The following is a 21,619-nucleotide window of genomic DNA, read 5'->3' on the forward strand; positions in this document are numbered from 1 at the left end:
TGCAGGGAAGTAGTTATCCAGAAACCAGTATCTAAAGCTGCTTTCAGATAAGCCAACCAAATGAAAAAGAGGTGGTAGCTGGTCTCAGGCTCCCTAAGTGGGAGCTAGATTTAGTCTATTAGACTCTTCACCTTCTCTAGATTTACACTTTTCAAATTCAAATCAAAGGAGCTGAAATGCACAATAATTTGCTCTTAAAGTGAAGTGTCAAACTGTCAGAACTGTGTCCTGGTATGACGTATCACCTGTCCTAGGCTGAGAGCTAAATCAGACTCCAAGCTGCCCATTTTCTGGTACAACCTGTTAACTGTGGTAGAATGTTGAAGAAAATCAAGTCTTGAATAGTTTTATCATAGTGGATGACTGGTCTGGCTATAAAATGAAACACGTTACTTTTTCAGTACATATCCACAAAGATCAACATACTCTAAACAGAGAGAGATTTCCTTGACAAGGGCAGGTAAGGTAGGTCAATTATGACAGACTATCCTCCAGAGCATGGGTTAATTCAACAACACTTTCATTCTGAAACTTCCCCAAACAAAATTACTTTCACAAAAGGAGCACAAGTCAGCTCTTTGCTGAAAGATTTTCTGATAATTCCATGCCTACTGTCAAGGAATTTTTAGGATCTAGGTTAACAAAATTACAGATACAGGCAATTAGTGAATTGCTACTCAAAGGCTTAGAAATACCATCTAACAAGTCAGGCAACAGACTGAAGGAAACAATTGCTTTTAAGAAATGGAATCCCTAAACATTGACAGTCTAAAATAGCAGCAAATACTTGGATGTACTCTATGCAAACAGTGAGGCATGTGATACTGCCTTATTTTCAGTCTGGGCTCAGTAGGCCTTAGGACAGAGAATTACAGCAAGAGCCAATTATGGTTTCTTTCAGTTCTTTTCCCCCAAATGTAGAAAAGCATATATAAGTGGATCATTTTTTTCCTCTGCTCATTAAATAATCGTCATTTCTTTTCAGGCAGGAAAAGGAAGGCATATCCAATTATTAACTTTAGAAGATTAAATTTATAATTCTCAGATACTGCATACAAACATATTTTTTATCCTCTGGTATGGTCTACTTTAATTTTGGCACTTCAGTTCTTCTTCTGTTAGTTGTCTCTAAAATTTAAGGTTTCACTTGAGTTCTATCAGTATTAGTAACAGCAATCTTCTTTATGTTCCCTTGTAAGTGAGAAAGTTATTTTATCTCTGTGCTGGTGTTGGAAGCGTTGGAAGCACAAAACAGTAGCACAACTGCTCAGGAGTTATACTAGGAAATGTTTCGTGCTACTGCTCAAGGAATAGTGGCTTGACCACAGTCTCATCCCCACACACACTTGACATGCTTGGCATAATAGTGGATAAATACTACCCTGAGTTTGTACCTAACTTGGAGGGACAAGAATTTGATACCAAATTGCAGGGACAGATTGAGGGGTTTGTTCTCCTCACCACCACCCCAGAAGAGATGCCTTTTGGTAAGATTTGTGACTTTGGCTATGCCAAGTGCCTACCTGGGAAATTGAGCTTGTATGATTGCAATCGTTTTTGTTTGTAGAGCTATATAGTCATCCTGCAGTTTAGTGCATTTATTGCTGGCAATCTCAAAGAACCTGTAGATGTTGCATAAGAATAAACTGTACTATTCGTGAACCTGGCTGCTTCTTTTGAATGCGACTGGACCTACAACAGACAGGCTGTTTGTGCATCTGGTGTCAGGCCCATAGTCTCAGCAGTAACTGACATATCTATTAAGAGGTAAGTCCAGCTACTCCTAGCCCCTCTAATCTTTGAGGACCATCTAGAACACAAGGGGATTAATCTCTTACTAAATTTATCTCACACTTAAATGCAACAGCTGGTGATGGCACATTTTTGTCTTCGGGCTATATTTCTCCTAAAAGGTACTATTGAGAATGGCTAAGAGAATAATATGGTTCCAGGTCCTCCTGTCTACACATAGGCCTCTGAGGTAGCTTGTCAAAACATGAAAGGAAGGGAATGAAGTCTCTGGCCACATGTAGGGTTATGCTGTGGTTGACCAGTGAATTTAGTCTGAACAATGTTCTCAGGGTCTCCCTCAAAACACAGAATGGTTATATCCTTGGATGTTAATATGAACCTGTACATTTACCTGTCTGGTTTTCTTTCCATTTGTTGTTAGAGATGTCACTGTATTAGATCTTATTCATTATTCATTGAGATTATAGGAGTTACAGTCTGTTTGTGAAAAAGCCATAAGAAAAAAGAATTTTTGGTTCTCTCAGAAAGATTTTATTTCTTGCATTTTTATTTCTTAGACATAATTAAAAGTGGAAAAGAAGAAAAAATAAATAACTGCAATGAAATAAAATAGCAAGCATCACAACAAATATTATATGCAAAGAATTCATCAACTAGCACAATATTTTGCTGTCTTGCTGAGAATATGGTGGGGGTTTTGGTAGCTGGAAAAAAGAATTAATTCATAGCTGGAAAAAATAATTCATTCCATCTATTAAATCAAGTTCTCAAGAAATCCTCAACCTTTCATCACCTTGGTTGCCAGACTTCATCGAATAAAAAATATTGCTTTTGTCTGAGATGGGAAGCCTGAAGAAGTTCTCTTTATGTTTTAACACTGAATTTATATACCGCTACCAAATTCTGCAGTGTTTTGTCTCATATATTGATTGAAATTTTTTTATGATCTGCATACAAGAATTTTCAGTGATAATAAGCTGAAAAGTATTACTACATTTAGATTTTATATGTCATATAATTATACTAAATTTAATAGTTTAGCTGTTATATCTATAGTTTTTCAGAAATAAGTATTCAGAGAGTGGGAGCAAGAGCCATATTTGACTTGCTCTCTTCTAGAATTATATAAAATGTAATGAGATCTTGAAATAATAGAACCAGAACAAAGCAATAAAAGGGCTTTAGTAGATAGAAATTTAGAAGATAGATTTACCTGAAGAAGAGCCACTTGAAAGGTTGTTACCATCTGAAATACAATTAAATTAGATTTACAAAAAGCTTTAGCTTAAAAATAAACAGATTCAAAAAATAAACAGACTATTAAGAAAAGAAGGTAGAATATAAAATTTCCACACATTTTAGAAGCAAATTCAGGTAGCTTGAATTCATATACAATATATGTAATTTGCAGAAGAATTGTTCTAAAAGTAAATTACCTTTTTATTTGGAAAATTTAAGAACTATTCCATTAAGAATTACTTTGATAATTACTAAGTTTGTTGCATAGATCAATATATGTTTCCAATTACCAAGTTTTAAAGTTGGCTGTTTCAGACAGACAACTAAAGTAGGTGTATCCAGACTAACGTGCTATTTCTCATGAACTGGAACCTCTTCTAAATTCTTAGTGATCATTTCTTTGCTAAGAAATGCTAATCTTGTTTGGAAGAAACATTGAATAGTTGAAAAATTCATAATATCCTTAGAATTGGCTTTATTCACTATCACTTGTTCAGAGTATGACCTTAGAGAAGTTTCATATTCCTGATAGGGCTCACTTATTTCATGTCTTCATGGGAAGAACTCCTCAGACTATGTGTCTTTGCCAATTGCTTTCAGGTCTTTGAAATGCCCAACTTGCCTGTCTGCTATGCTCCTTAATACAGTCAAGTAACTATGACAGGATTCTATGCCTGAGAAATAAGGCACAGTGATGGTAAATCCCCTTATTTTTATCTATAGATTTATTTTGTTTGCTTACCTTAAAATAATGTCTACTCCATGTTGAATAATATAAATAACAAAACATTTTTCTTATGACCAGTGTCCCTCTGAAAACTTTGTAAATCCATTTCAATATTTTTTTCTGCTATCTAGTAGAGTCCTCTTCATCTAAGCTTGAGATAGCCTGACAATTTTGATTTCTCCCTTTTCAAGGTTAAAATCTCTAATAAGTGCACAAATGTGTTAAATTCTCTGTACTAGTTCTTATTGTGCATAATAGAGACATAATGTCTCTCTCTTCCATCAGAGAATGATGCAAAACTCACTGCCTTTATACTTTCCTGAGGGTATGTATTATAATGTGGGATGACTTTGCAAAATCATTAGCCTAGCCTTCAAGTTACCTCACAGAAGCAACCTGTTTTAAATGTCCTGAAAAGAACAAATAGATAGGAGACCTGTTAAAAATGAATAAAAATGTAGGACTGGAAGAAACCTCCTGGAACTAGTTCAATCCAAGAATCCTTTTCATACTCATTTCTCATACTTACTATGTATTTAAATAGCAAAAGGAAAATTTGCAGGGTCTCTGCATAGCCAGAGTATTGTCAGCTTGTTTTCCTTTTCCCGTCCAGTGTGCACAAGTCACCTCCAGTGAAAGCTGCTGAAAGCTGTGTCATTCCCTCTTTTTGGTTTGCAATCTCTTTAAGCAGAGATTGCCTTTTTTATTGAATGTTTGTACAAGATACAGCACAATAGCTCTATGATCCTAGCTGGGAGAGGCTGTAATGCAAACAGCTAATTGGAGAGGCTAGAGTGGCTAGAATCCAGGGAGGCTTCCTTTCTAATCTAAGCCCCAACAGTAACCGTCATGAGAAAACAGAAATATAGCCACTCCACTTGTATTTGTCTGTAAAAGAAGACTTCTAGACTTTATTTATCTTAATGTCTGTTCTGTTAATTAGGCAGTTAGGTATTTGTGGAGCACTGAAGTGAAAATACCAGAGGTTCTTGTGTCTTTTACTGGTGATTGCTGTTTGGCTATGTTCCTTTACTAAGAGTTCAACACTGTCTCAGTTCACCTAACATTCACTACAATTTACCTTGGAGACAAATACACATATTGAGGCTGGGGTTGTCAGAACTATGCTATTGGTTGGCTAGATAGAAACCTTTGTCCTCCTGGACACAATTTTTCTTGACTAGCTCTCACTTATGATGAATTTGCTCCCAGTGGTACGGCTAAAAATAAGACCCTGGACAAACTTCTCTTTACATTTTGGGCAAAGTCAGGGGGTTACTATTGGTTATACGTGACAGGTTCTGTGTGGCAAACTTGTGTGCATCAAATGGTATACAATATTTCATGACAATGTTCTGATATGTTTAGAAAAAAATACATGCTTGCCTCCCACTAAACTGCTATGCTTACTTATATAGCAAAGTGCACTGCACAGAGAAAAACAAATACTGTTTTTTGAGTTAACTCTTTGACTTAATGGAAAGGCCTGATTTGAATTTCAGTTGTGCTTGTTTTATTTGTAACTTCAGTGGATGCAGTGATCTCTACGCCTGAGATTTACCTCCATTGCTAGGACCAGGATAGAGGTAAATTTGGTGAAGTGTAAGCACCTTGAAGAATCTCCTTGCTTGAAAGGTTTTCCACTTATGGTTTTAGCAGTTTTAAGAATATTATTAACCTGTTCATTTTGTTTGAACCTTATCCAAAAAGTATGCATTTATTGGATGTTTAACAGATTCTCTCATTTCCTTTGGAGGAAGAAACCCAAGAAATTATTCCAGGGTGTCATTAATAGGCTTATAGATTATGAAGTTACAAAATGATAAGACAATCTTCAAATATCCCTCTTCAGCAGAATGTAATTATATGCTTAATCAAGTAACTTTCTGGGCTTTCTCCCATGAGGTAATGAACACTATGTTTGGGAACCAATATTAGCTTATAGGTTAGTACTTCTAACTAGTCAAAATGTTTTGAAGTTAAATGAATAAATCTTGTGAAGAAGTTACCTCAGCTGACTTTAGCTGTTTTAGCCTACATATTGATACATGTATTGCTTTAGACAGGACTGGAGTAAATGTTAGAAAAAGCACTTATAGGTCAGTAAAAGAGCAGCATGCTCTAGGTGGGATGGAAAATGAAGACAACTCAGAATTAAAGTTCTGGGAGGTATTTCTCATCTTGTGCATGTGTATACATTACAATCCCATAAATGATCTACTTTGAGTAGAAAAATTATAGCTATATTCTTCATACTGAAGTCAGTATCCTGAAATCTATGATTTTCTGTCTGTGAAATTGCTGCTGATTGTATTCAATCTGTGTCATGATTGATTTTGATATTTTGCAGTTACTAGCTTTACAGACACAAAGTATTTGACAGCTTTGGAGAACAGAATCAGGTGCCAGGAGCAAATATTAGTTTATGCCACTAGTTCTGTAAATTTCTGTAAAAATTCCTAATCAAGTTGGTGGAGTGGATGAACATGCCAGATTGAAATGTTTTACAGGTTTGGGAATAAAATTGGACACTTATGTTCCCTTTCCTCAACAGATGATTTAAACCCCATATTTATATACAGAAGTTATAGCAGCTTAACACTTTATAATAAAGAGTTTAATGAAGTCTGTTCAACACACTGTACAGGAACTCTTATCTTATTTTGGTTAACAACTGTTACTAGTAGACAAATTTAAATGACAATTTAGTAGTGTTCACAGAGTTTTTTTGCTAAACTGGTATAAAATCACATCTTTTCTTAGTTTAGTTCATTGTAGAAAATCTACAAAAAGCTCCTTTTTTTTTTCTTTTACAGTGAATCCAGCAGGAAGGAGTTCTCTTTTTCTAAAAGCATCTTGTTAAATACCTATTATTTATGCATTATTTCAGCTGGAGTTGAAAATTTTATACAACCTTGGCAAATGGTTAGATTAATGAAAACTTATGAACAACACTTCTGGGAATAATTTTTTATCATCATAGTGGCAATCAAGCAAATGTTAGTGTTTTATCAGATGTGACAGAGAACAGTCCATAAGAACTGTTACAGTATGAGTAAAATCTATTTTAGGGCTTATGTAGCTCAAACCTTTCAATTGTAACACTTTAATATACTAAACAAATATCCTTCAACTTAAAAAGCAGGTATTTATGTCTTCAGGCATTTCACAGATAAAGTGAGGTGGGATAAAGTTATTAAGTGTTTTTATCTTTGGGTATAGAAGATAATTTCTGGAATTATAAAGCACATGATGTAAGAAAAGGCAATGCAAAAAGCAAACTTATTGGAAAAGACTTGAAGTAAGAATGAATAGAATTCTCGTATCTGGAAATGAGACAAAATTTAGAAAGAGTGATTGGATGATGAATAGACATCTATAGCAGAAATCAGTTTCTGTAAGTCTCAATTTAACTGCACATTGCACAAATATATCCTCACTGGAGAAGAGGATGTTACCCAGTCAGGAAATAAGTGCTTACAAAAGAAATTTCCTCACCTCTCTGAATATAAAGATGGGACAGATACAGTATTAAATAAATTTCATCAGAATTTTAAACAAAAAGATACGACAAATGTTTTGGGATAATTTTTTTTCCCAAAAAGGAAAGAGTTATATATGAACAAAGACTTCCTTTGTTTTACTAGTGAAATGGCATATATTGAAAAATAGAATTGTGTCAAAACACAAAAGCAATGAAACAGAAGAGAGTGACAAATCAGTTGGGTGTGATTTAGTAATTTACAGTTCTGGTGCATGCTAGGATTTTCCAAAATTTAGCTATTTGATTATACAAACACTGGTCAGACTGGCATAGAGAACTGATGATAAATTCTTGCAAGGAAGAATAAAGGGAACAAAAGGATCATCTGAAAGGATTTTTACACTGCTATTGTGAAGCCGGTATCTTCACTTTTCACATTACTGCCTATTCAGCTTTTTGCTGCATATGAGAGAGGAGCTCTTGAGCATCCGACTAGAAAGAGTTCTATTTATACTAAAATGTGGTCATCAAACTCCTGGCAACATATTTTTTTACAAAATAATCTATTATGATCATAATCTGCCAAGCCCAATGCTTAATTAGAACCTAGCTGTGTTAGCCATCATAATGACACAGAACAAAAGACAGGATCTCTGTCCCAAAGAGCTTACCAACACCATTTAAAATATGTCAGTATTCAGCTGGTAAATTTTTAAGTTTCTGCCTATCCAGAACTAAATGTAATCTCTGAGCTCAACCTAGCAAATGTCAGTTGCCTTCCATAGGTCTTTAATTTGTTCAGAGGGCCCTCAGCCCTTTAACAGATAGGAATCCCTCTTTTCTGTTAGAGCCTTTGAAAACAGAATGTATGGCATGAAATGCTTTTTTCTTACATTGTGTTAGATTTCAGCCATGAGGAACACTGTGGTAAGTTTTCTTGTTCAATACTGTTGGCTGCAGCTAGCAGGATAGATGCTTTTAGAAAAAGGAAACGTTTTTCAAAGTTACACTTGATAAATTTGATGTCAACTCTTAATAAATCAGAGGAAGAATGATAGTATATAAGAGTTATCTTATTTTCTAGGGTCAGGAAAATAACTGTAATTTTTTTGTTTCCTATTCACTCTTAGTTCTTCTCTTCTGCAATGTGACTCAGTCATTTTTATTTGCTGTCACGTTGAAAAGACATTCTAATACGAGAAAACTCAATCTAAGGAGCTCTGGAAAGAAATCTCTCATGATCTGTGTACTCTGGGTAGTAGATGTTAATGCAATCTGAAATCTTTTGTCTTTTATCATTAGCTGTTGCTTATCTTGGTTGTTTGTCAGAGATGTATTGCACTTGTTATATGGCTGGTTCCCCCTCTATTTTTATTCTCTAAATTGGTTGCTGGACTTGAAGGAATTTTGTTTCTTTGCCTTTTTTTTTTTTTTTTTTTTCTGAACCAGTAACCATTACTGTTCATTTTGTGAGTGAACCAATGAAAACAAATTATCTACTTTACCTGTTGATATATGCTCTAAATAGAGTAAGATGATGGAAAATTAAGTTCCTCCTACAGAATCTGCTGTTTGCCTTTCTTATGGGAACATGACTGAAAGAAGATATTTTTACTGGTAAACAATCCACCTTTTTCGTGAATTTTGTTGCTTATTGGTCTCTCTCTGCCTTTTCTAAATTTCAAGACTTTTGTTTGTTTTAATTCAAATCCACCATTGGACTGTACACAATATCTTGCAGTTATTTCTGAATGTTTTGCACAGGTTGGACTCTTCCTTGAGAATTCTCTCCATCAAGAGGAATTCTTGGCTATATAGCATATTTTGTATCACCATTCTTCCCATCCTGCCCACATAACAGTCTGCTCTGAAACCACAAGTAACTAGGTAGGAGTAAGAGCAGCCAGCCATGTGCCTGCTCAGCATCTGGCTCTACCCACTAGCAGGAAAATGGTTTAAGTCATTTTGCCTTTCTTTGCCTCCTTTTGCACCTTGATCTTTCTCTATTACGTACTAAGCTTTGAGCCCCACCTATTCATTTTTCAAGAACTCTCAGCAAGGAAATCCCCTGTGTATGTCAGGCGTAAATACTGTAAAACAAGAGAAGGATGTTTTGACTAAGTGCTTTTTTTGCGGATGTCCTCTTTAGCGGCTTTTCACTTCAAAATACGGCAAGTGACAACACTTGAAAATGTACAGTGATGCATTGCAGATCGCAGAACAAAAAGCTTTTTTTCAGGACATGAAGCTCTTTTTTTTCACCCGAACTGGTGTTTTACCTTCTGTTTTGTCAATAAAACCACATTAAGCATGGACCAGCTGAAGAATTTTGTTTATGTTATAAAATTGTTTTTTAAAACCAGGAAGTAATGTGTTCAAAAGTCACAAAATCGTGGCATCCTGAAATAGAAACAGAATATAAGTGGAGTTTACTTGATGTAATTTTTATATTTTTTTTCTGATGTAATTTTATTATTTTGTCTGATACCCCTCAATGGGATTTTTACCATAACATTACTAGAAAAAGAAAAATGAAAAATACTGCTGCATTGGCTATTCAAAAAACCCCCTGCAAAACAGAATAAGAAAAGGAAGTATAAAAGCACAGAATTTTAGATATGTATTGTAAAGAATATTTACAAAGGCTCTTTTAAAAACATGTGATATTTGGTCAACAATAATTATTTGCAGACTGCTAGTTTCCAGTAATGGGAATTTTCCTTTCCATAGTCTTATATCTACTGCCATTGCAGGGTTATACAGACATAAATGGAAAGACTTTGGCCTGTCTGGAGCAATTCAGTCCGAGCTCTTTCTCCATGCTTAATGAAAATAGTATTTTTTAATATCCAAATTAGTTATAGAAATAAATTTCAATCTTTTAAAAATGTGAATGATTTGGCAATATTATGGGAGGACATTTTGTTTATGTATTTTTTGATAGTCACAGAGCTTTGAGTGAGATCCTATGCATTTTGTCCAGAAGACACCATGCAGAAAGTCTCGATTATGAAGAATGGCAAAGACTGCTTTTATCAGAAAGAACCTGGTAATGCTGTTATATGCACAGCTAAATTCCTGCTCCTTACAATTTTCTCAATATAACTAGCAGAAAAAATAATATAGCATGTCATCACTTCAGGTAGTACATAGTGCTTACATTGGGAAAGTTCTCCCTCACTTTTCACACTGAAGGTCATACCGGTCTCTGTCTCCTATCTAGAGAAGGCTGAAGTGTTGAATCAGAAGTTTCCAGGTCCCTTTATCATACTAACATTAAAGATTATTACACTGTGAAAAGGTATTTTCCAACTGTTGCTGAGCCAGCCAGGGGCAGTGTTATTGCTCACTGTTAGAGTGTGCTGTGCTTTACTAAGAGCTTGTGCAAATGGGAATGTGTTCTGGGAAATCTTGTAGTAAGAGCAGATTATGGGAGTGCAGATGCAAAGCAGAGGACTGGGTGCTGCTGCTGCACAGTGAAGGTCAGCAAAACGCACACGTTCTGCAGACAGTGGACAGAAAACTACATAGTCTGGCTGTATAAAAAGCGGACTTTTGTTTTTTGCAGAGTTTTCTCATTTTGACAATACTTATGTTCCAGAGTGGAATGAAAACTAAAGTTTATCCTGTATATCAAAAAACCCCCACATCCTTCAGGTCAATCAAAATACTTCAGTTTGATAAAATCAGGATGCTTAATTACATTTTAACTTTTTTTCTACATGTTTTATATTTTCTAGTCTAATTTAATCAAACCTTCCACTAACTATTTTTTATTTGGAAAGGAAAACAGAAATATTCAATTTTGAATAGGCTAAAGTGAAATATTTGGGCTATATCATAATGGGCTTTTTTCAGTTTTCCGTTCATAATCTTTTTTTGTCAAGGGTAATGGACTTCTGTGAAATGTTTTACTTTTAATAAATTTATATTTCCTAGCAGTACTCACAAGATCCGTGCTGTTAGTACTACCAAAGATCTGGCAGATTATCTCGCCAACATTATAACAGGTTTGCTACATTATTGTTTCAAATTCTATCTTAAATGAATCAGGCAATGGGGATTGCCTAATTTCTTTGGTATCATTATTCCCAGGTTAATTACTCTCTCAGCTAAGAGTAGAGGTAAGCAGAGAACTTTCAATGAGTAACTTACGATTTACAAGTTTGGATGGCAATACTGGCTTGCACTTCTCAGGAGATGCCACATTCTCTTCATCTGTTACATACTCAAAGTTAATAATAAACATCATTGCTACTCCCTCTTGATTTTTCACTGGAATTATGTGGGTGTTGCAAATGAAGGTAGATCCTGCAGATGGAAGAAAAAAAGAAATACATAAATGAAAGGAAACATCGTTATTTTTTCACTCCAGTAATTCCAGTTACACCAACAGATAGTGAAGAATATTTCTTGAATTTAATGATTGAACTTCAAACACACTATTCTTTAATTTAAATAGGAATATTTTCATAGAAATAAATAAATCTTTTGATAATTTATTAGATTATTACCTCTTCCAAAAGATCTCTCCTTTAAAATGTCAATTTTACTTTTTGATTTTTATTCACTAGAAGTACCTATATAGACAGACTTGTGATATCGAGATATTTAGCACCAAAAGTAGCAATGTGAACAGTGTCCCAGCCACAACACCAGTGAAGAAAGCAGAACCCCATTCTTCTAAATGTCAAACATTCTGAAAGCTTTTGGTTCTATTACAACAGGATGAATCATGCATTAAATATTTATGGGTGTAAATATATCACTATTCTTATTTTAGCTCTCAATCTTTTGGGGGCTGTATAATATTGTTTAGGTTTGTGTTAAAAATGGTATTTGTTATCTGATCCTATGGGGTTTTATATTCTATCACAAAAAACTTCTAAACTGTGGTGAGAATTTTCAATAATCTTCAGAAGTATTTGACTTAACTGTTATATACAATTTGAAGTATGAATTTAAAAGTACCCTAGTTTTCATATATATGGAGCATATCCAGTTTATACTGAAATGAACAGAAGGTGTAACTTCTCAACACCTCTGGTACTAGGGATGTTCTTGTTCAAATGCCTAATCATAGATTTAAAGAATTCTTTGTGTTAATTCTTCCAGTATAACTTAAGAAGTTTCATTTGACAAAGTCATTAGTGGCTCCAAAAATAATGTGATTGATATAAGCAATACAATAATGTGCTAAAAGCTTCATGCAAACACAACTGTGAGATGATGTCGTTCCATAACTAGGGACTGGTTTAATGCACATCATCTGCAATTTATGCATTCAAATGCAGTAATCACTGAAACTTGACAGGCTGTGCAATTTGACAAAAGCAGATCCTGATCTGGGTTATACACAAGAATAATTATTTTTTTTTAACTTCATTTTTTTTTGCTATTGAGGAGAGAAAAAGTAAAGAATTATGTCATTATAATGAAGATCAGATTCTGGCTCCTCATATTTTATGTAGTACTTGCTATAATGTGGTATATATGACAGTTTGAGCTATGTATAAAATTGATATTGCTGGCCTTTCAAGTTTTGCAGCTGTACCTTCAATCCATTTAATAAAACAGTTAAGCTGTGGCACTTGCCACGGTTGCCATGGTTACAAGCTCAATGACTTTAGTAAACAGAAAATAAGCAATTTAAGATTGTTCCATTAGAGCTAAAAATAGAAGTGCTGCAGGCCAAGCATTGCAACATAGACTGGTTAAACAGAGGGTCTGAGGAGAATTTAGAGATAATCTTTGTGGTTTTAGCTAACTAATAAAAATACATGTTGACTTTAAACAAGATTCACTTGGAAGGAAATACTGACTATTTCATGATGCAGACTATGTTTTGACATGCAGATTTATAGGCTGAGCATATATCCCCCAACTGGACACCTTTAACACAAAGGACTGGAAGTGGGGCTAGGCTGAGGCGCACATGTCTTTGAAGAACACTGAACTCCAGTGGATCAAATGTTTATCAGTTTTTGCAAACAAGGATGACAAGGAGCCTCAGACTTCTTTAAAGACTTTCCTGCTTTTGAAGGCAAGGGTGTTTCAGCTTTTGAAATGCTTCCCACAGTGCTAAATAATGACACTATCTCCCATTTATGTAGAACATTCCGCCCTCAAGCATTTACAAACCTCATTTGTACTGGAGCTAGGGATTTGCATCTCTGGGAGGTGCAGAAGCTATTTAACAGTCCACAGTTTAAGACTGTGGCAAAAAGGCAGAGGGTTAAAAATTTGAGCTCTATGTAGAAATATTTTGGGAAGAAAACATGAGAAACATTCATATCTGGTATAATTCAGCATAGTTCCTTTGAAAACCAATTGCACCAGCAGGCTAATGAGTCCAGTGTGGTTCATTAGTGTGAAGTTTTTCAAGACACCTAGACTCTGTGTGAATGACTGGAATTGGAATTCCACAAGTTAACTGAAACACAATGCCTGTCGCAGTCATTGTTAGTATTTGTCTTTAGTACAGAAACAGTTATCTGCTACACACTTATCAGTGTCTATCTCTGTTGAAACGGTAATAAGGGAATAAGAAATACAGAATAATGAGGAAGACCCTAGTATGACTGAAAAACAAGAGTTGGGTACAAAGAAAGAATACTAGCAAATTCAAAAGACAAGCTTTAAGTTGTTGGAGTTGATGGCAATAAAGAAATTTTAAGAACTAGCTTGTTTATAAACAATCTTATTCAGTATTTGCACTCTGGCATTCCATTGTTCTTCATTGCACTCAGCATGTTTTCCCTGTTTTGTCTCTATACTGAATATTTCAAAAGTAAGAAATGCTTCTGATGAGCAACAAAAATTGTAATGAAGTTTCTGGAATTTGCATTTCTCATCTAACAGCACAGAGCAAGTGGATGATATAATCAGAATAATTATGAAAATTATACCTTTATAATTAATAGATCCAATATCCAGCAATATATCTGGATTTTCTAAAGATTACTATCGAGGAGTAATCATGAAATATACCTGTTGTGCTCTCTTGTTATCATCGTTGGAGGTGATGAAGAGGAAAACTGGATATTTTCTTGTCAGCTTGAATTCCATGGTTATAAGGGCTTGTTTTCTTTTGTCTATGACATTTTAAACCCCCCTTTTTCATCTAGTTAAATTAGTGGAAAAATATCCACATGTGAAGAAAAGATTTTGCTCCCCTATATGCTGAATAGGATGTATTTATGTATGTATTATGTAGTTATGTGTTCAACAGTATGATTTCACTAGACCAGACAGGCTGATGTGAAACAAATAACTGCCAAAATGTATACATAAATGACAATCAAAATTTAAGAAATAAAGATTTAGGATATATTAGGATTATATAAGGATATATTGCACCATTTGAGCAATTCTGATGAAGCAAAGCCTATTAAAGTATCTGGCTGCATAGTGTTTAAAATTGACTTGCTTCATGAGAGCAGTACAAAGCAGGCAAATCAAACCAATTAATCTGGTTCTTAAAATCTATTTATCTTTCCAGTGATTTTCTATAGAAGATTTTCGGACAGATTTTTATCAGGCTGCATCTTCTAGATACAACTACAGTCATTTATTTGAATTGTAATAGCTCTGTTTATGGACAATTGGGAGAGAACAATATAATTAATACACCAGTGAAGGCATTGCAAATTACAAGAGCCTCCATTCTCATATGAAAACTTCTGACAAGTAAACTTTGAAACATGACACATCCCAAACAACTATTTTGATTCAGCCTTCTTGGGAACAAAATTTTCACAGGCCATTCCATATGGCAAGCTCAAAGGATCTCTGAAAAATGAGACACTGTGGCATTTAGGTAATTGTCCTAATTCTGTAGACAGCCCCACGTTCCACACAACAGGGACCCTTGAAAATCCATTGTGGTTCTACAGGATGACTCTTCAGTCCTGTTGCCCTGAATGAGTCTGACAGTTGCTATCTATATTTCACCATTAAAAAATTCAGACCCACACCTCAGTACAAATTTGAACACTGCGGCTGAGACTGGTTCCAGCATATTTTGGAAGCAATCTTGGCTCCCTGTGCCAAAGCATTTATGAATTCTCAGATTTTTTTGTTACTAGAGCTGCTGTGGACAACTGACTAAGGCTATAGAAAGAAAGATGTTGAGTATGTCCTTTGTATGCGTATATAAATTTCTGGAGAGGTTGACCTCATAAAGGAATTTTCTAGGATAATTTTTTACTGCTGCAACCTACAAGTAGTCCAGTGTAGGTATCTGTACAACCCATAGCCACCTCTGCTCATTTAAAACTGGAGGTGAGAAGGAATAAATAAAAACAGAACAAAGGAAGAGCCAACAACAGCTTGCCTACTAGAACAAGACCAAAGACAGTTAAAAATTAGAGGCAGAGATACTGTATGTTTCCAGAGCTAGGCAGTCCTGTGATTGAAGACGACTCTGAATGAGACACCTGCAATGTGACAATTTTATGATAATATAGGGACAAGTGAAGTAAGCTGGGTATTCTTTACATTTTTATTAAATAATCAGCATGTTTATTTTGGGAATAACTACCCTCCACTTACCCTGACATGGTTCACATTTTGTCATCAAAATAAATTCTCAAAATGCCTTCTCTCAGAGGCACAAACTTAGAACATATTAGTTATAAACATAGACTTCATAACTTACATTTTAATTTAAAATCTTAAACTGTCAATTATAGTAGAAATGCAACTAAATACTAAGCTTAGTCTTAATTCTATCAGCATTTTACTGAAAAAAACCACAGAAAAGTCTGCATAGTTCCCATTTTGTTAGTAATGAGTTGAAATATGTATTGTTTTCACAGGTTCATTTTTGACTAGTTATTCTGACATTATTAGTCTGATCACTGTTACACTAAGTAGAAACCTAATATTCCTCTATTAAGAGTTGACTTCCATAAATACAAAGAATGTCATGCAATAAAACGTAACCAATAGCATTTTGTTATCTTGCGTTCATATTTACAGCCTTATTTGTCCTTTCATCATAGCATGGCTCAGGGGGATTGACTAATACTAGCAAGAACTTCTCTGAGAAAAGAGATAATCTGAGGGAGTATTAAAGTGGAAGATCAGAAGACCTTCTCTTGACTTCACCCATCCTTCATGGAGTCTTTGTCTTTGGGATGAGAAGCCAAGGCATGGTTTTGTACTAACTCCTTAACTCCGTAAATGCAATAGTCTCTTCCCCCCTAACGAACAAAAAAAGCATCTCTCTCTACTTCTTCCAGACTGGCGCAGTCCTTGGAAATTTGGTTACTCTGTTTATTCAGGTCCAGGGTAATACTTGTCCAGACAGAAAGTAAAGGGAATTTAATGAAATTAAATGTATGCTCCAGAACATATGAAATGCTGATAACTCAAGTCTTGTTCTCTGGTCCAGACTGCTGTTTACAATCTATTTTGTTGCCAAATGCTGGCAGAAAAATGATGTGGACATGCTCCTTATATGTACCAGTGTAGTAGTGTCACAGGGACTGTGTGGTAGATGAATTAGATGGAAGGCAAGGTGGGAAGTGGGATACAAAATCTTGTGAAATAAGGCTGTCTCTTGCACACTGCTGCTAAGACTTTTGCATTGTTGAAACGCCCTAAGGATAAGCAGAATATCCTTACTTGAAGTGTGATCTGGAATTGTGACCTTCTTCCCTGTTGTTCCATATCTACTTTCAGCCAAACTTTAAAAATAGGAATGGAAGCAAAGCCAAAACTTTTTTTCTATATGTTCACAGAATCACAGAATCAACTAGGTTGGAAAGGACCTTGAAGATCATCTAGTCCAACCATTAACCTAACACTGCCAGTTTCCATCTACACCATATCTCTCAGCACTATGTTGACCCTACCCTTAAACACCTCCAGGGATGGGGACTCTACCACCTCCCTGGGCAATCCATTCCACTGCCTAATAACCCGTTCTGCAAAGAAATACTTCCTGACATCTAGTCTAAACCTTCCCTGGCACAACTTGAGGCCATTCCCTCTTGTCCTATCGCTTGTTACTTGGTTAAAGAGACTCATCCCCAGCTCTCTGCAACCTCCTTTCAGGTAGTCGTAGAGGGTGATGAGGTCTCCCCTCAGCCTCCTCTTCTCCAGACTAAACAACCCCAGTTCCCTCAGCCGCTCCTCGTACGACATGTGCTCCAGACCCTGCACCAGCTTCGTTGCCCTTCTCTGGACACACTCGAGTAATTCAATGTCCTTTTTGTAGTGAGGGGCCCAAAACTGAACACAGTAATCAAGGTGCAGCCCCACCAGTACCGAGTACAGGGGCAAGATCACTTCCCTGTCCCTGCTGGCCACGCTATTAAGTTGTCAGGATTCTGGTAACAAACAGGTTAAAACCTTGTTTTAGCAAACAAGTGTTCTCATCAAGCTGTGAATAGTGCAGAAGAATGACATCTGAAAATGACTGGTTGTAATTTACTAATAATACCAGTAAAGCAAAGCATCTTGTATCCTTGAAAGGTTATAAACAAAGAAAAGAAATTGGAAGAAAAACAGTACCCTTGTGTGATTTCTGTGACTTATCACTGAAGAAAGTAATTTTCTTTTATGCCTAAAATTCAGAAGCCTATTTACCTCCAGTTTGAGGTCCACTCTAAGCAAACAAGGTACTTAGTTGAGCTTTTGTTGGCATTTAGGGACAATTGCACTGGGGATGTGTGTTGAATATTCAAGTGAAAGCCAGTTTGTAAAATATTGAGGGATGATGTGTATTGTGATGTGGGGACTCACCATGACCAATCAAGGGCTTAAAATCTATTCCTTTCTGTTTCTATTCAAGCACAAGCCAGGAATAATGCAGTATGTCACAAGGAATCTTGTTTTCAGTGGACTTAAAGGAAAGGTTTACTTTCTTTCTCAAATCATACTAAGAATTCTATTTCTATACTGTTATGTTGAAAATGGTCATGTGAAGATCCTGCAGAATTTCACATGATGTTATGTTAAAGGGCTCCAAAGGCCTTTGCAAGCCCATTTCTGTGTCAATGAAAACTATTTACTAACAGATTTTTCACAACTTGGTCTGCCTGTTTATATAATAAAAATGAGTGGAAGAGTGACTGAATCTGCCCAGAGAAAAATTCCCAGCTCTTAGTGATGTAGAATCAGATCACTGTAGGTGGATACCACATAGCTATTTGCTCAATTCACTAAGAATCCCATGAAAGACATATCAGACAAATACTTCTGTCTGTTTTACCTGCAGCTCTTTGCATCTTTGCACTTGATGTAATTTATTCAGCTCTTTGGAGACATCTGATCTCTAAAGATCCTATTTAAATTTTTCAAAACTTTGGGTCTAAAGGAAAGAATGCCCCCCACTTGTTATGTAGCTGCACACATGGGGAATAGGAGGAAACTTGATGCTAAGACTAAAGATTACAATATTTGTAGTCATAAAAAGCATCTATTCCAGGAATCACAGTCCCCATTGCAAACGTTGCCTGTTGCTGCCCTTCAAAGTGTACAGGTATTATTTTACTTTCTTCTAAAGGTGGTAGGAGTGAGGCATAAAAAGAAAAGTGTTTTGTCCAAAGCTGCATCAAAAATGAATGAAGAAACTAAGGGCAACACAAAGAAACTCTTGATCTCATTTTCACAATTGAATTAGTAGATAACAGCCCCACACTATTAAAATGTGTCTAGTATATTTCCACACAGAACTCTGGGTAATGGGTTTTACAATTCTCTTTACCTTTTACCTGTATATTCTGAGCTGTGTCTTTATGTCACCATTTTCCAATTCCATCTGACTGAAAATAAGTTGCGTTATGTGGCAAGAATGGGCAATTCACAATCTTCCTATTAAACATGCTGCAGATGTATCTGTATGACTATCTCTTTTTAAAGATTTATTGCAGAGAACAACTAAAAATAGATGGCAGGTTGAAATGTATCATATCCCTTTTCAATTGAATAGCTATTTTTAAGGGGGATGGGTAGAGACAAGAAGAGTATATTTGGCTGATATTTATTAGGGAGCATACAGTGATTAAATGGGACCTGTTCCCTTTGACATTTCACTCCACCCTCCATATCAGATAGATATTTATTCTGTCACTGAAATTGTTGCTGATACTAAGATATGATTTATAGGACTGATGCAGGTTTTGTAAGGTATTAACTTACGGTGTTTAGAAGTGAGGGAAGAATTTTTAAACTAGCAAGTTTAGAAAAAAAATTCTGCCCTGGAGGCTGTGGGCAAGTTCATTATTGGACTGTCCTATATAAATATCTCATTTTCTCTCCCATTTATAATATAATTCAATAGCTAGATAAATACTGTTCAACTGCTCACTCCAGCATTTCTTATGCTACTGCACTGACACAATTATTGCTCACCTCCTAATTATAATATCTACACCTATACTAATAGAGCTATGGTGATTAATTGTAATGCTAAACACATTTTATATGGGAGGACAGTTTCCTAGTGCTTTGTTGTTTAAGCATATACAAACATGTACAGAAGATATAGAGCAATTAAGTATTTAGCAAGGAAAGAAAAATGAAATGAAAAATAAACAAGCAGTGATGCTCTATGTTTATAAAGTAGAGACCAAGAAAAGAGCATAGAGTGAAAAATGTTGAAAACTGCTTGTATATGGAAGGGTAAAGACTTATTTAGGCTCCAGGATGCATGTAGAATAATTTTTAGGAAACCACAGCTGGTGCAGAAATTGCAAGATAGGCTTTTTTATTTCTGTCTCAGTTGACCTTAAAACTACATTTGAGTTTTGTCAGAGGAGGTTTCTCTAGAGCACGGACTGAAGTCAAGAGGCCCAGTTCCTACAGTCAGTCTTGAACAGTCTCTCATACTGATCTTTCTCAGAGATACACTCTGGTACATGCATAGAGGGGTGAAAGCTGGGTCTGAAATTGTTTTCTGGATGGGTTTTCATTACTGGCAGTTTGCAACGCTGATACATTCAAACACGAGTGTTTCTTGGAATCATTTAGGCCCTAAACTTAGTCTAAAATGTCTATTACACAGTCTTTTTCTTCCAGAAGAATATAGCAAGTAGTGCTGCATCTGAAAAGCAATGTCTCTGGCTTGTTAATGAGAATATTTCTGTCTCTGCATATACAGTTAAGTATCCTGTGCCTGGTTCCTTGCACCTATGTAAAGCTATGTAAATTGGGTGCACCACACAGAATGTATTACCAGATGCTAAGCAGTCAGACATGGAAGGTCAGGGCAGATTGCACAGAGTACATCTCTGGAAAAATATTGTTAAGTCTGTAAACTCTTTGCAAGTTGACTGTTGAATAACTGAGGAGGATTTTTCATTCTTTTGTGTTATAGATGTTACAGACTATGTGAATGAGGAAAGCCCAATGGTTTTCATCTTGTTTTTCTGGTATTAATGCTTGATTTTATTAACACTTGTAATACAGTTGTAGTGAATGCAAGATATACTACAGCTGATGAATTTAATAACTGAACTTTTTAACAGGGAAACATTGCAAACAACAGTGCTATTTTAGAAAGAGAGAAACTGAAAAGTTTCACTTAGACTTTTTTAAAATGAAATATTTATTATTTTTAAAGGACAATATTGACAAGTGATTTTTTTCTACATTGCACAAGATATTCCTGTGAGACAAAATTAATATTTTAAAATGTTCATTTCACTGAAAATAGGCAAAAAAAAATTTTCAGGATTAACAGTGAATAGAAAATCCATTGTTTGCTCATCTGCATGATATACCTGGGCTAATCATCTAGGTTGGAAAGGACCTTGAAGATCATCTAGTCCAAATTCTAAGGACATATTAAAATAAGAGCTTTTTATTAGGTACTAAAATGTGGATATACTTGACTAGAATTTTATGTCTATTAACAAAAGAGAGCCCAGAATGTAATGCTGTAAAGCACGGAGCATCCCAATATGTGACATCAGATAATAAAAAATTACCCATGTCCAATGCCATTAGACATAGATAAGTACCACCTGAGAAAGGTCAGTGATGAAATACAAGATTCTTTTCTGAAGTTGAAAAGGTAGGTGAAAAAAATGTAATAACTTAGTCCAAGTAATAATAATGAAATATGAAAATGAGTTTGTTATACTATGTTTTCAGTTCATCAACAGGCATTTACATATTAGTTTAAGTCATTTTCATTCATCTTTCAGGCTGTGTCAAGACAGAATTTTTAATTAGAAAAGCTCAAAACAGTAAGGATTACATTAATTCAGTGGAATTACATGTAATTAAAATAGTTCTGAAAACAACTGGATTTCATTGTGAAAATGCTTTGACTTTTTTTCATTCACATTTTCAGTAACCTTATTTAAAGTGTAACACTCAATAAATACCAGATGTATAGCTCAAGGTAAAAACTATGGTAGGACACATTTTTTCTCATATTTTTTAACAGAAAAATAAAGAAC

At 35.3% G+C, this 21,619-nt stretch overlaps 1 protein-coding gene across 1 annotated transcript in view; it reads right to left on the bottom strand.

Annotated features, from left to right (window-relative positions):
* The window catches only part of KCNH7 (potassium voltage-gated channel subfamily H member 7), a 238,713-nt gene that overhangs the window by 87,687 nt on the left and 129,407 nt on the right, over positions 1-21,619 (bottom strand). Inside the window, exons 3-4 of the mRNA XM_074828980.1 lie at positions 11,358-11,513; positions 2,966-2,998 (exon numbers count right to left, since the gene is read on the bottom strand). Of these exons, the coding sequence (XP_074685081.1) occupies positions 2,966-2,998; positions 11,358-11,513 (189 nt within the window). The remainder of the gene's footprint in view (positions 1-2,965; positions 2,999-11,357; positions 11,514-21,619) is intronic.

The sequence above is a fragment of the Strix aluco genome, chromosome 6 (assembly GCF_031877795.1).
Source record: "Strix aluco isolate bStrAlu1 chromosome 6, bStrAlu1.hap1, whole genome shotgun sequence".
Lineage (NCBI taxonomy): Eukaryota > Metazoa > Chordata > Aves > Strigiformes > Strigidae > Strix > Strix aluco.